The sequence below is a fragment of the Solea solea genome, chromosome 18 (assembly GCF_958295425.1).
Source record: "Solea solea chromosome 18, fSolSol10.1, whole genome shotgun sequence".
NCBI lineage: Eukaryota > Metazoa > Chordata > Actinopteri > Pleuronectiformes > Soleidae > Solea > Solea solea.
This window is the reverse complement of record NC_081151.1, coordinates 24,122,997-24,136,164: the sequence shown is the minus strand read 5'-3', so window position 1 is coordinate 24,136,164 and position 13,168 is coordinate 24,122,997. Positions and strand designations below refer to the sequence as shown.

At 47.7% G+C, this 13,168-nt stretch overlaps 1 protein-coding gene across 2 annotated transcripts in view; it reads right to left on the bottom strand.

Moving 5' to 3' along the window:
- The window catches only part of hectd1 (HECT domain containing 1), a 27,608-nt gene extending 14,440 nt beyond the window's left edge, over positions 1–13,168 (bottom strand). The window contains exons 1-21 of one of the 2 annotated variants that reach the window (XM_058616355.1): positions 12,983–13,168; positions 11,058–11,155; positions 10,819–10,968; positions 10,491–10,725; positions 6,012–6,239; positions 5,655–5,936; positions 5,303–5,573; positions 5,144–5,220; positions 4,897–4,995; positions 4,597–4,711; positions 4,145–4,319; positions 3,672–3,810; positions 2,732–2,902; positions 2,361–2,607; positions 2,016–2,279; positions 1,450–1,661; positions 1,133–1,279; positions 958–1,052; positions 611–716; positions 365–499; positions 129–268 (exon numbers count right to left, since the gene is read on the bottom strand). In XM_058616355.1, the coding sequence (XP_058472338.1) occupies positions 129–268; positions 365–499; positions 611–716; positions 958–1,052; positions 1,133–1,279; positions 1,450–1,661; positions 2,016–2,279; positions 2,361–2,607; positions 2,732–2,902; positions 3,672–3,810; positions 4,145–4,319; positions 4,597–4,711; positions 4,897–4,995; positions 5,144–5,220; positions 5,303–5,573; positions 5,655–5,936; positions 6,012–6,239; positions 10,491–10,725; positions 10,819–10,958 (3,278 nt within the window). In that variant the 5' untranslated portion in view covers positions 10,959–10,968; positions 11,058–11,155; positions 12,983–13,168. The remainder of the gene's footprint in view (positions 1–128; positions 269–364; positions 500–610; positions 717–957; positions 1,053–1,132; positions 1,280–1,449; positions 1,662–2,015; positions 2,280–2,360; positions 2,608–2,731; positions 2,903–3,671; positions 3,811–4,144; positions 4,320–4,596; positions 4,712–4,896; positions 4,996–5,143; positions 5,221–5,302; positions 5,574–5,654; positions 5,937–6,011; positions 6,240–10,490; positions 10,726–10,818; positions 10,969–11,057; positions 11,156–12,982) is intronic. The other variant, XM_058616356.1, reaches the window with a different exon arrangement.

Below are 13,168 nucleotides of genomic sequence, written 5' to 3'. Positions count from 1 at the left end.
CGTGTCCTCGTTTTTTAAATAAAAAACTTGAAGGAAAAGTGATGTCATTATAAATCCTTTCTTTTATAAATCCAAACAGATGCTGGAGAAGCATCACAGAGAGAAGCTGCTGTGGTCCAGGTTCTTACTTGGCGTTGGTTCCGACCCAGTAGACGATGCCGTTCTCGTCAAAGTCGTGCTGGTGTCTGAAGGTGAAGGTCTGACCTTCCCTCAGTTTCCTCACGAAGACGAAGGACGAACGCTCAAAGTCGTACCACTGTTTTGCCACCTAGAGGAGAGAGGAGGAAGTTCACGTTAGAGCTGAGCACAGCGTTTGATGTCTGTGCGTGTCTGTGCGTGTCTGTGCGTGTGTGTCCGTCCTCACCATCTTCAGCAGGTACTGCTCCAGTGACTCCACGGTGGCGAGCGGCTCCATCTTCAACATGCGCCCCGTGCGGTCGATGAGCGCCGTCTCACCTGGCGCTCGCTCCAGCCGGAACCTCAACCTCCTCGTCAAGATCTGAAGAACGACGACAACACACGTGAGTCAATGCACGCGACACGCGGGGGGGTGGGCGCCACCTGCTGGTCGTCACAGGTCAAACATAAACTCGGGGATCGGGTGACTCACCTGAAGGTTGTAGGAGGAGCCTGGAGTGTCATACAGGTGCAGAGGGAGACGCTCGATCGACTCCAGGACAGCGATCAGTTTACGGATTAAGGCAACAGCTGGGCGACTACACACACACACACACACACACACACACACACACACAATTCAATTATTAATCTATAACTAAATTATTTTGATAATCGATAAATCAGTTTGTTTCAAATGTGATTTTTCAGCGTGGGAAAAACACAGCACGTTAATAAATGTTAGATCTTCAAATACAGCCGTTTTTAAAGTGAATCATTTAGACGCAGTTACATAAACTCTTCAGAATCATCATGAGTCAAAGTCCATGTCGACGTTACCTTTCGTCGTCTTCGTTCTCACTGAACGCCGCCTTGAACACATTGATCCTCTCCATTAAAGGCTTACAATCGTGTTTCAGGTCCAAATCCACGCTCTGCGGGACAAACACATCATCATCATCATCATCATCATCCTCCTCATCCTCAGAGACACAGACAGGCGTCATGGACTCACATTGTTGAGGACAGTGAACAGAGCCTGGACCAGGCCACTGCTGCACATCTCATACGGAGAAATGGTGTTTTCATCCTTCAACACCACGATGAGGTTTTCAAGAGCCGTTTTCATCAGGTCCCTCCACGTGTTCTCACCTTCAACACACTACACACACACACACACACACACACACACACGCTCAACAGTTACTTACATTCACAACTCAACTGATATTCATACTTTTTTTGATCGTGTGTGTGTGTGTGTGTGTGTGTGTGTGTGTGTGTGTGTGTGTGTGTGTGTGTGTGTGTGTGTGTGTGTGTGTGTGTCAGCACCTGTCTGTTGGTGTGCAGCTCCCAGGCAGACTCCAGCTGTGTGGAGATGTTCCTCAGAGTGACCACCACTCCTCTGGGCATGCTCTCCACAGCTTTGAAGTGGTCATCATACAGCTCCCTCGCCATGCTCTTCACCTTCTGTTTGGTCTTCTCCAGCTTTGACTTCAGCTTCCTGCCGCGCTTCCCCGTCCAGCCCGTCACAAACTCAGAGCCTACACACACACACAAGAGTTTTTTACAGTGCATTTATAGAATATTTTACAGTGTATTTTACAGTCATTTATAGAGTATTTTACAGTGTATCTACACTGTATTTAAATAGTATTTTACAGTGCATTTACAGTGCATTTTACATTGTATTCATATAGTACTTTACAGTGTATTTATATAGTACTAGCTACAGTGTATCTACAGTGTATTTACAGAGTATTTTACAGTGTCTTTATATAGTACTTTACAGTGATCTTACTATAGAGTGTATTTACAGAGTATTTTACAGTGTATTTACAGAGTATTTTACAGTCCCATGGTTCGTCAGTACAGGACAATGAAGAGTCTCGACTCACCCAGAGACGTCTCAGCAGTGAACGAGTGTTTGGTCCCTCTGTTGGACTCAAAGACAAAGCCGGGCAGGTCTTCCTTCAGGATGGTGGCCTGCTGACCGTCTGAGTTGTGGATGGCGATCTCTCCTTCCTTCAGACAGGCCAGGGACCAGTTCCCCACCGTCAGCTTGGTGGGACCCACGCTGGACAGGATGGGCTGACTGGCTGTCACCGGCTTCACCTGACTCCTCGCCCGCTGCAGCTTCTCCAGGAACTCGCTGCGAGACTCTGTGGGCGGAGCATAAACAACAGATCAGTCGCCGCTGACCAAGACGAGCGGCGGGCGCGTGAGCGGCGCGTCCTCCGTACCAGAGCTGTCCGAGCCGCCCTCTGGACTCCCGCTGGAGTACATGGTCGCCAGCTTCCCGTCCAGGATGAAGCGAAACCAGCCGTTGGAGCCATTAGAGAGCTCGAGGGCGGCGGCGTCTGACCAGATGTAGAGACAGTCCCTGCCTCTGATGATGGACCAGTCCCTCCAGTGGTACGGCTTCCCCTGCTGGATCTCCCTGGCGTCCTCCTGCACCTCCTCCTCCTGCAGGAGCAACAAACACACGTCCTGTTCTGATATGACGATGATGATGACGACGACATTGTCTAAAGTTGTGTTTTTATGCCCCAACCGTCCCATTCTGACACCTCCTTAAAACGAGATGTCCACACACACACACACACACACACACCTTCTCCGGCTTGGCCTCGTCCTCGTTCTCGTCGTCAGACACCGGTCCAGCCAGAGTCGACACCTTGTTAATGACTCCCAGTCGAGCGAGCTGGTCCAGGAACACGTCTCCACCTTTGTCCACCAGGTCTCTGATGATCTGCAGAGCCAGGAGGTGACCGTCGTCATCGTCCTGACACACACACACACACACACACACACAGTGTTACTGTCAGACCGTTAGTCATATCTAGAACATTCTAAAACTATGGTCAGGTGATCTGTCAGTCAGGGTGTGATTGGCACAGCGCCCCCTGTGGCAGCGTGGTAGATGGATGGAAACAGGAAAGCAGAGAAACAGAGCTTTGCGCTCATATACTTGTTATTACGGTAAAACCTCAGCGTCCAATCACAGACGAGATTCACGGTCACATGTTTATGACGTCAGCTTCTCAGTGAACAGTTGAATAACTGACAGATAAGGAGAGAGACAGTAATCTTGGAAAAAAGTTGAAGTCGCTCTAAAGTAAACGGGTCGCGCAGCTTCACTCGCCGGGCGTTACTACCACACGTCTCCTCACGGTGGCGCTGCTCAAATGAATGAAAGAAGAGGGAGTTTACATCCACCACACAGTCCTGGCTCAGTGACAGAACCTGGTCCCTGCTGGTTTTTTACTTCCTGCTCTGACGAGGCTCAGCTGAGACCAACATGTGATGTCATCAGACCGAAGGTCTCTGATTGGTCAGAGAGTGTCGTCACTGAAGAGTCATGAGCGCCACGTCAAAGACAACAAAGTAACGACTGTAGATCAACGTTTAAAAGACTTAAACATCCTGAAAACACAGGATGTTGTGATGACTCCGCCCACACAGAAGAGGAGGAGCTATGAAGTCATGTTATCACAGTATCGTAGCATCGTGTGAGTGAGTGAGTGAGTGAGTGAGTGAGTGAGTGAGGGTACCTCGTGGTCGAGGACAGTCGCTGTGATCTCCACCAGCACCGTGGGCAGGTTGTGACCCGTCTCACCGTCACACACTTCCCTCAGCAGAACCTCACTGCTGTAGTGAACCATCTTCCTGATCAGAGCCAGACTGGCTTTCCTACAAACACACAGACCCACAGGACCATGTTCATTCTTCAGCTCTATGTGTGTGTGTGTGTGTGTGTGTGTGTGTGCGTTTTCAGTCTCGCCACAGGGTCATGGCAGTGTGGGTGGTGTAGGCGTAGGTGGTGTACGTGTGGCTGGTGTAGGCGTGGGTGTGGGCGGTGTGGGTGGTGTACGTGTGGGTGGTGTAGGCGTAGGTGTGGGCGGTGTGGGTGGTGTTGGCGTAGGTGTGGGCGGTGTGGGTGGTGTGGGCAGTGTGGGTGGTGTAGGCGTAGGTGGTGTACGTGTGGGTGGTGTAGGTGTAGGTGTGGGCGGTGTGGGTGGTGTACCTAATAGAAGGCAGCATGGTTTGCTGAAAGGTTTGTGCAAAAACAGGCAGCAGTCTCCTCAGGTAGATCGGAGCCATCTCTGGATCTCCTCGGGGTTCACTGCCCTCCTCTTCCTCTTTGTTCACATCTTTCTTTTTCTTATCGTCGCCTTTGTTCACAGGACACATCCAGTCTCCTGAAATACACACACACGCACACATGCTGACACTGACCACTCACTCTGCCACACCAAAGTCCTCAGAGAAAATCAGTTCTAATGTCTTATTTGATCTCTTCAGCGTTTGAATTCCTTTGTTCAGATTGACCTCAGTGACACAAAGTGACCACACGAGGCAGCAGAGGACCAGCAGTGAGATAAAGATGTGATCAGAGGAGTGTTAGCATGCAGAAACCATCATGAGTGTCTCATACACGTGTCCCTTTAAATGTGACGTCGTGGTGCGTTCACTGACCGGGTGACTGCAGTATGGCTACCACCTCACTGTGTCCTCTCTCCCGAGCTTTGTCCAGAGGTGTCTTTCCGTCCTCGTCCCTCAGGTCAGGGTTGGCTCCATGACGCAGCAGTGTCTACACACACACACACACACACACACACACACACACACACACACACACACACACACACACACACACACACACACACACACACACACACAGCCAATCAGAGCGCAGCATCGCTCCAGGTGACTCAGTGACCTGAAGGGAACACTCTGACCTCAGAGCGTGTGTGTGTGTGTGTGTGTGTGTGTTACCTTTGCAACTTGTGGGCGCCCAAAACAAGCAGCATAGTGCAGTGAGGATGACCTCTGACCTCTGTTGACGTCCGCCCCTCTTTCACAGAGAAACTCCACCTGTAAACAGGAAACTTTTTATTGATAAAAATAATAAAAATTTCTTTAGTTATTTGGAGTTTGTATTGATTTAACTGAACCAGTGGATTAGCAGCACTAGTTACCATAGCAACACAGTTAACGCGATCACGTCATTGATTGATTTTACCATTTCCTGCGTCCCGAACGCCGAGGCCCAGTTCAGAAGCGTCTGTCCAACGTCGTCCATGAAGTTCACCTCGAACGCTGCGACACAAACAGAAAGACATGAAACGTCATCACAGACACCTGACGGCTGTGGGCGGAGTCTGAGCGCCACAGGCCGCACCTCCGGTGTCGATGGCATCGATCAGAGCGTCCGTGTCCTTGCTGCGGATGCAGTCGATGAGCTGCCGGTGTGACCTCTCCCCGGAGCTGTCCAGACGCCGCAGGCCGGGGATCCGACTCGTGGACCCGGCCGTGGACTTGGGCAGCGCCTTCCTGCCCTCGAACAGCAGAACCAGCAGCAGGTCCACAAGCCTCATGGTGTCCAGCACGCAGCGCTCGTCTCCGCCCAGAGCCGACTCCATGGAGTCGGGCAGCGCCGAGCGCAGCAGGTCCTGAGCCGACGGAGACAGAAAACACGTTAGAGAATCCAGAGTTTCAGATTCGCCGTCAGGGCAAAGGGGGCGTCGACCTACGTGTGTGACGAGCGGCGAGCCGCGGCACAGCGTGGACAGCAGGCTGACGATGGTCGACACCTGGTTGCTCAGCTTGGAGTCGTTGGCTGAAGGGGTGGCGCCCGTCGAGGTCCGGCCCGGCTTACAGGAAGAGGCGGGGCCTGACACAGGGCCGCCAGCGGCGGCCATGCGAGACAGCAGCTCCTCTGTCAGGCCGTGTTTGGCTAAAGGGGCGGGGTCAACACCACGGCGTGTGAACCTGTCAGCCAGAGAGGCGAAGCAGCGCAGCGCGCCGTCCGACACCTGCACAGAGGTCAAAGGTTAGCACACACACGCACGCACGCACGCACGCACACGTCCCAGCGTCTCCGTGGTTACCTGATGGTCTTCATGTTTGAGGAGGCTGGACAGAGACTCCACGCACGTCTCCAGAGACGAGTCCTGAGGTTCCATCTTACTGCAGAGGCGGGACACCACGGCCATGGCCGAGTGCAGCGTGTCTTTGTGGACGAGGTGGCCGCTGTCTCTGATGAAGCTCAGGACGCAGTTCAGACCTCCGGCCTCAAACACGGCGCCGGACTCCCGGGTACAGATCAACTCCAGGACCTGGACCGACACAAAGACGTCAACTCAACTTTATTTATACGGCAGAAAACAAACAATCAAACAACAACAACACACAAAACAAACGACAACAACACACAAAACAAACAAACATTCACAAACAACACACAAAACAAACAACACACAAAAACAAACAAACATTTACAAACAACAACACACAAAACAAACATTTACAAACAACAACAACACACAAAACAAACATTCACAAACAACAACAACACACAAAACATACAAACAACAACACACAAAACAAACATTCACAAACACACAAAAACAAAAAACATTTACAAACACACAAAACAAACAAACATTTACAAACACCAACAACACACAAAACAAACAAACATTCACAAACACACAAAACAAACACCATACAAAACAAACAAACATTTACAAACAAACATTCAAACAACACCAACAACACACAAAACAAACAAACATTTACAAACAAGAACAAGACACAAAACATACAAACAACACACAAAACAAACATTCACAAACACACAAAAACAAAAAACATTTACAAACACACAAAACAAACAAACATTTACAAACAACACACAAAACAAACACCATACAAAACAAACAAACATTCAAACACCAACAACACACAAAACAAACAAACATTCACAAACAACAACACACAAAACATACAAACAACAACACACAAAACAAACATTCACAAACACACAAAAACAAAAAACATTTACAAACACACAAAACAAACAAACAAACATTTACAAACAACACACAAAACAAACACCATACAAAACAAACAAACATTCAAACACCAACAACACACAAAACAAACAAACATTCACAAACAACAACACACAAAACATACAAACAACAACACACAAAACAAACATTCACAAACACACAAAAACAAAAAACATTTACAAACACACAAAACAAACAAACAAACATTTACAAACAACACACAAAACAAACACCATACAAAACAAACAAACATTTACAAACAAACATTCAAACAACACCAACAACACACAAAACAAACAAACATTTACAAACAACAACAACAACAACACACAAAACAAACAAACATTTACAAACAACAACAACAACAAACAAAACAAACATTTACAAACAACAACAACAACACACAAAACAAACAAACATTTACAAACAACAACAACACACAAAACAAACAAACATTTACAAACAACACCACACAAAACAAACATTTACAAACAAGACAAACAAGGGCCTGTTTCAGAAATCAGGTTCAACAAACTCAGCATTAGTTCAGTTCACTCTGAGTTAAGTGTGTGTGTGTGTGTGTGTGTGTGTGTTGGGAATGAAAAAAGCCATCATCAGTGGAGCTGTGATACTATGATTCACCATGGCAACGGGTAAACAAAGAGCACAGCCTCCATTTTAATCCAGTTGAGCAGAAATATTAACACATGACAACGACCATGACATGATGATGAGTCTACAGTGATGATGAGTCTACAGTGATGATGATGAGTCTACAGTGATGATGAGTCTACAGTGATGATGATGAGTCTACAGTGATGATGAGTCTACAGTGATGATGATGATGTCTACAGTGATGATGATGATGATGTCTACAGTGATGATGATGATGAGTCTACAGTGATGATGATGATGAGTCTACAGTGATGATGAGTCTACAGTGATGATGATGAGTCTACAGTGATGATGATGAGTCTACAGTGATGATGAGTCTACAGTGATGATGAGTCTACAGTGATGATGAGTCTACAGTGATGATGATGAGTCTACAGTGATGATGATGAGTCTACAGTGATGATGATGAGTCTACAGTGATGATGAGTCTACAGTGATGATGAGTCTACAGTGATGATGAGTCTACAGTGATGATGATGAGTCTACAGTGATGATGAGTCTACAGTGATGATGAGTCTACAGTGATGATGATGAGTCTACAGTGATGATGATGAGTCTACAGTGATGATGAGTCTACAGTGATGGTGATGAGTCTACAGTGATGATGATGAGTCTACAGTGATGATGAGTCTACAGTGATGATGATGAGTCTACAGTGATGATGATGAGTCTACAGTGATGATGATGAGTCTACAGTGATGATGAGTCTACAGTGATGATGAGTCTACAGTGATGATGATGATGAGTCTACAGTGATGATGATGATGAGTCTACAGTGATGATGATGAGTCTACAGTGATGATGATGAGTCTACAGTGATGATGAGTCTACAGTGATGATGATGAGTCTACAGTGATGATGATGAGTCTACAGTGATGATGATGAGTCTACAGTGATGATGAGTCTACAGTGATGATGATGAGTCTACAGTAATGATGAGTCTACAGTGATGATGATGATGAGTCTACAGTGATGATGAGTCTACAGTGATGATGAGTCTACAGTGATGATGATGAGTCTACAGTGATGATGATGAGTCTACAGTGATGATGAGTCTACAGTGATGGTGATGAGTCTACAGTGATGATGATGAGTCTACAGTGATGATGAGTCTACAGTGATGATGATGAGTCTACAGTGATGATGATGAGTCTACAGTGATGATGAGTCTACAGTGATGATGAGTCTACAGTGATGATGATGATGAGTCTACAGTGATGATGATGATGAGTCTACAGTGATGATGATGAGTCTACAGTGATGATGATGAGTCTACAGTGATGATGATGAGTCTACAGTGATGATGAGTCTACAGTGATGATGATGAGTCTACAGTGATGATGAGTCTACAGTGATGATGATGATGAGTCTACAGTGATGATGAGTCTACAGTGATGATGATGAGTCTACAGTGATGATGATGAGTCTACAGTGATGATGATGAGTCTACAGTGATGATGAGTCTACAGTGATGATGATGAGTCTACAGTGATGATGAGTCTACAGTGATGATGATGATGAGTCTACAGTGATGATGAGTCTACATTCAAACCTCACATAAACCATATTACCAAAACATCATTTTTCCACCTCCGCAATATTGCCCGTCTCCGTCCCTGCCTTTCACAATCCTCTGCAGAAATCCTCATCCACGCCTTCATAACCTCCAGACTCGACTACTGCAATAGCCTCCTCTACGGTCTCCCCTCCACTCACCTTCAAAAACTACAATATATCCAGAACTCTGCTGCCCGTCTGCTCACCCACACCCGCTCCAGTGACCACATCACCCCCATCCTCAAAAAAACTCCACTGGCTCCTGGTTCCTTACCACATACAATACAAGGTTCTCCTCATCACTTACAAGTCCCTCCATAACCTGGCTCCCTCATATCTCACCGACCTCCTCCACCTACACTGTCCCACCCGCCGCCTCAGATCCGCTGACTCCAACCTCCTCACTCCCTCAGGACAAAGTGCCCAACCCTGGGGGACCGAGCCTTAACTGCAGCCTCCCCCACTCTCTGGAACTCACTCCCACAACTCATCAGGAACTCAGACTCACTACAGACATTTAAATCATTACTCAAAACTCACCTGTTCAAAACTGCTTACACTCAACTGTCTGTTTCCCATTGTTTTATTTCAGTCCTGTCCTTTGTTTTTGTTTTTGTTTTGTGTTGGTACAGCGTCTTTGAGTGTCGAGAAAAGCGCTATATAAATGTGATGTAGCATTATTATTATTATTATTACTACAGTGATGATGAGTCTACAATATCACACGCTAACACAATCTGACACACAGTCACAGTGTTGGTGTGAACTACCCCCAATGACACATGAGCTCCCCTGGGCGTCTCTAAAATATTGTTTTTTGATTGATTTGATTCAGATGTGATGTGTGTGTGTGTGTGTGTGTGTCGGTTGGATTTGTGCTGACTGAAGACAAGTAGACGTACAGTCTCGTAATAATGGATGTGTTGAGTTGAAGTAACATGTGATTGGGATTTCGATGTTTTGAAAGACGTAAATGTCATTCATTTGGCAGGTGAACGCACTGACACGTGTTATGATAACTGTGAATGACGACATGAGACGAGTGTCAGACAGATGCACTCAGACACTCAGGGTTTGTTGAAGAAAACCTGCCAGCGACAGGTTAGGTTCACTGACTCAGAGTTATCCTAAACCTGCTTCCTGAAACGGGCCCCAGCTCGACCCGAGTGTGATCATGTGACGCGTCAGTGAAGAGGTTCGGCTGCAGCGCGATCATGTGACGCGTCAGTGAAGAGGTTCGGCTGCAGCGCGATCATGTGACGCGTCAGTGATGTCACTCACCTTCACACACTGCTCGGCCAGGTCTCTGCTCGTCCTGTTGTTGAGCTCCACCACCACCAGGCGGTTACACAGCGCCTTGATGGCGCCGTCCACGCCCACGATGCGGCGCGTGCACTCGGCCGACACGTCCAGGTAGTAGGTGATGGCCCGCGCCGTCACCTCCAGCACGTTATCAGGTGCGCTCTCGTCCAGGAAGATCTTACAGAGCGCGGGGAGGAAGGTGCGAGGAGGACAGCTGGAAGGAAAGCAGAGAGGAATCAGTGACCTATGACCTGTGACCCGTGACCTCCCCGAGGCCCCGCAAAAGAAACCTCCGTGAAGAACTCACGTCTCAAAGCAGCGGTCCACGTTGTCAGACATGAGCAGCAGCATGCAGAGCTGCTCCAGAGCGATGAGCTGCATGTCGCGCTCATCGCCCTGACCCATCTGCAGCCACTCCAGCAGAGTGTCCGGGTCCACGTCCGCCATGACGGCTCACCTGGCGAAGACAACAGTCAGCCCACAGCACTGTGAGCGCCCCCTGCTGCACAAACACTGCAGGTGTGTGTGTGTGTGTGTGTTACTCACCTGGCTCAGTGCCCAATCAGTGCTCACAGTTCTGCTGCTGTTTGGAACTCATCCAACCAACCGGACAGAGGGAGAGAGGACACACGGACGCTGTTCACCTGGAAACACACCAGTGACATCACTCATTCACTCATTCATTCAGATCGATGGTTTTAAAGCTTCACGTTAGAAAAAGGTCAAAACGGCGTCGGCCATGTTTCCGTCGTTCTGCAACAGTGCAGTGCATGATGGGATGTTAGTGTCACATTAGCCTCTGCAGCTTTTTCAGTCAAACTGTGTGAGTGAATGGCTGTTTGTCTCTGTGATGGCATCTGTCCAGGGTGGGACTCCGCCCATCGCTCCTCCCCTGACCCTCACGTGGAGGATAAAGCCTTTGGCTGCACAATGACTCTAATTTAAGAAGCTGAAAAATCAAAGAACCTAAATATTTTCTAGTTTGTGACATTTTTCAGCTTCTTAAATGTCAATATTTTCGACTTTATTTTAAAACCATTAAAAGTGAATCATTTTCTGAAGCGATCATATCAGCGACAGTGATCATGATCAATAACATGAATCAAACGACTCTGCACTCGTACAGTCCAGTGACTTGTTGTGGTAAAAGTCGTCTTTAACCATTTCAAGCATCAGCTGATCTCCCAGAATCCTCCTGTGACAAAGTTCATGTCACATGGTAACAATCGTAGTGTTTTTAAACGTGTCACCGCTGCTGCTGCTCACTTTAAACAAGCCAATCAGAACACACCACAAAACATGACTCGGGGCAAAATAAAAAACTGCTGACGTCAACATGCAGAGAGTTGGTCTAAAGGTCCAGTGCATGACATTTAGGAGGATTTAAAATCACTAATATGTAAATAACAACATGATCACGTGAACTAGTCAGACGTGATGATTAATACAGGCAGCAGGGTGGGAGTCAGTATCGGTCAGTGTCAGTCAGTATCGGTCAGTATCGGTCAGTGTCGGTCAGTGTCGGCCAGTATCAGTCAGTATCGGTCAGACATATGAAACCGTTAAACCTGCGACGTAGCGCACGCTTCACTCTGCACAGACTGAGAAACTGTTAATAAAAAGCAGCAAAAGCATTTTAGCTGAGTCATGTTTGGGCTGAGAGAACAAAATATGTGACACAGATGGAGAATTGTGTCTTTGAAATGACTCAGCAAAACATGTGTCGTTCATAAACGCTCTAAAACGACTTGATCGGACTGACATCGGTGTTGGTCGTGATATCGTTGGTCTGGTCTCTACTGACAGGTGAATGGGAACAATGAGAGGCTGCAATCTGCACTCTCACCTTTAGATGTCACTCATTTTAAACAGTGCACCTTTAAAAAGGGGGCTCTGCCCTCTAGTGGCGAGGCAACACTCTTCATCACCTGCCTGATGAAAAATAACAAAGCATATCTGTAAATATCGCCGTTTCATGAGCGATGCCGGTATCGATTAAAGCGGACGGTACAAGCGCAGCTCGTCAGTCCGGTGAATAAAGCGTTTGCCCCGGTGAAATATCCCGGAGAAAACACGACGTTTCCAGACAAACCCGTTTATTTTTCTTTAACCTGTGAAATCAGAGGCTACGAAGCCGCACAGCGAGCGCGAGCTAGCCGTTAGCATCACGCTAGCTCATCCTGAGGCAAGCTGCTAAAACAACATTATTTCACAAACCAGCGCCACCTGTCGACTTTCAACAGCCCCCGTTTATTAATTATACCCAAAAGAACGGTCATGTCAAGAGCTTTCTGTGTTTTAAATGTGTCCTGAAGCTCCACACAGGGAGCTAAGTATGTCTGCGGCCTCGGACTAAAAGCGCGAGCCGCGGGACTCGAGTTCCGGGAGAGCCGAGAGGCCGCAGCGGGGCCGCGGACACTCACCACGAGAGGGGTCGGTTCCCGGGCTCCGAGTCGGGACCAGTCACTCACCGTTTTTTATTGTTTGTCTCAGCGGCGGAACGGAGGGTGATGTTCCGGCTACAAGTGGAAGCTTAAGCGCAGTGTGTGTCGCCGATGTCGGGTCTTAAATCAAGGTGTTTCCATGTCTCGTAAGCGGCGTAGAAGAGGCAGCAGTGGCCGCTGATGAGGCGCTGATGACCGGAGGAGCCCACTGAA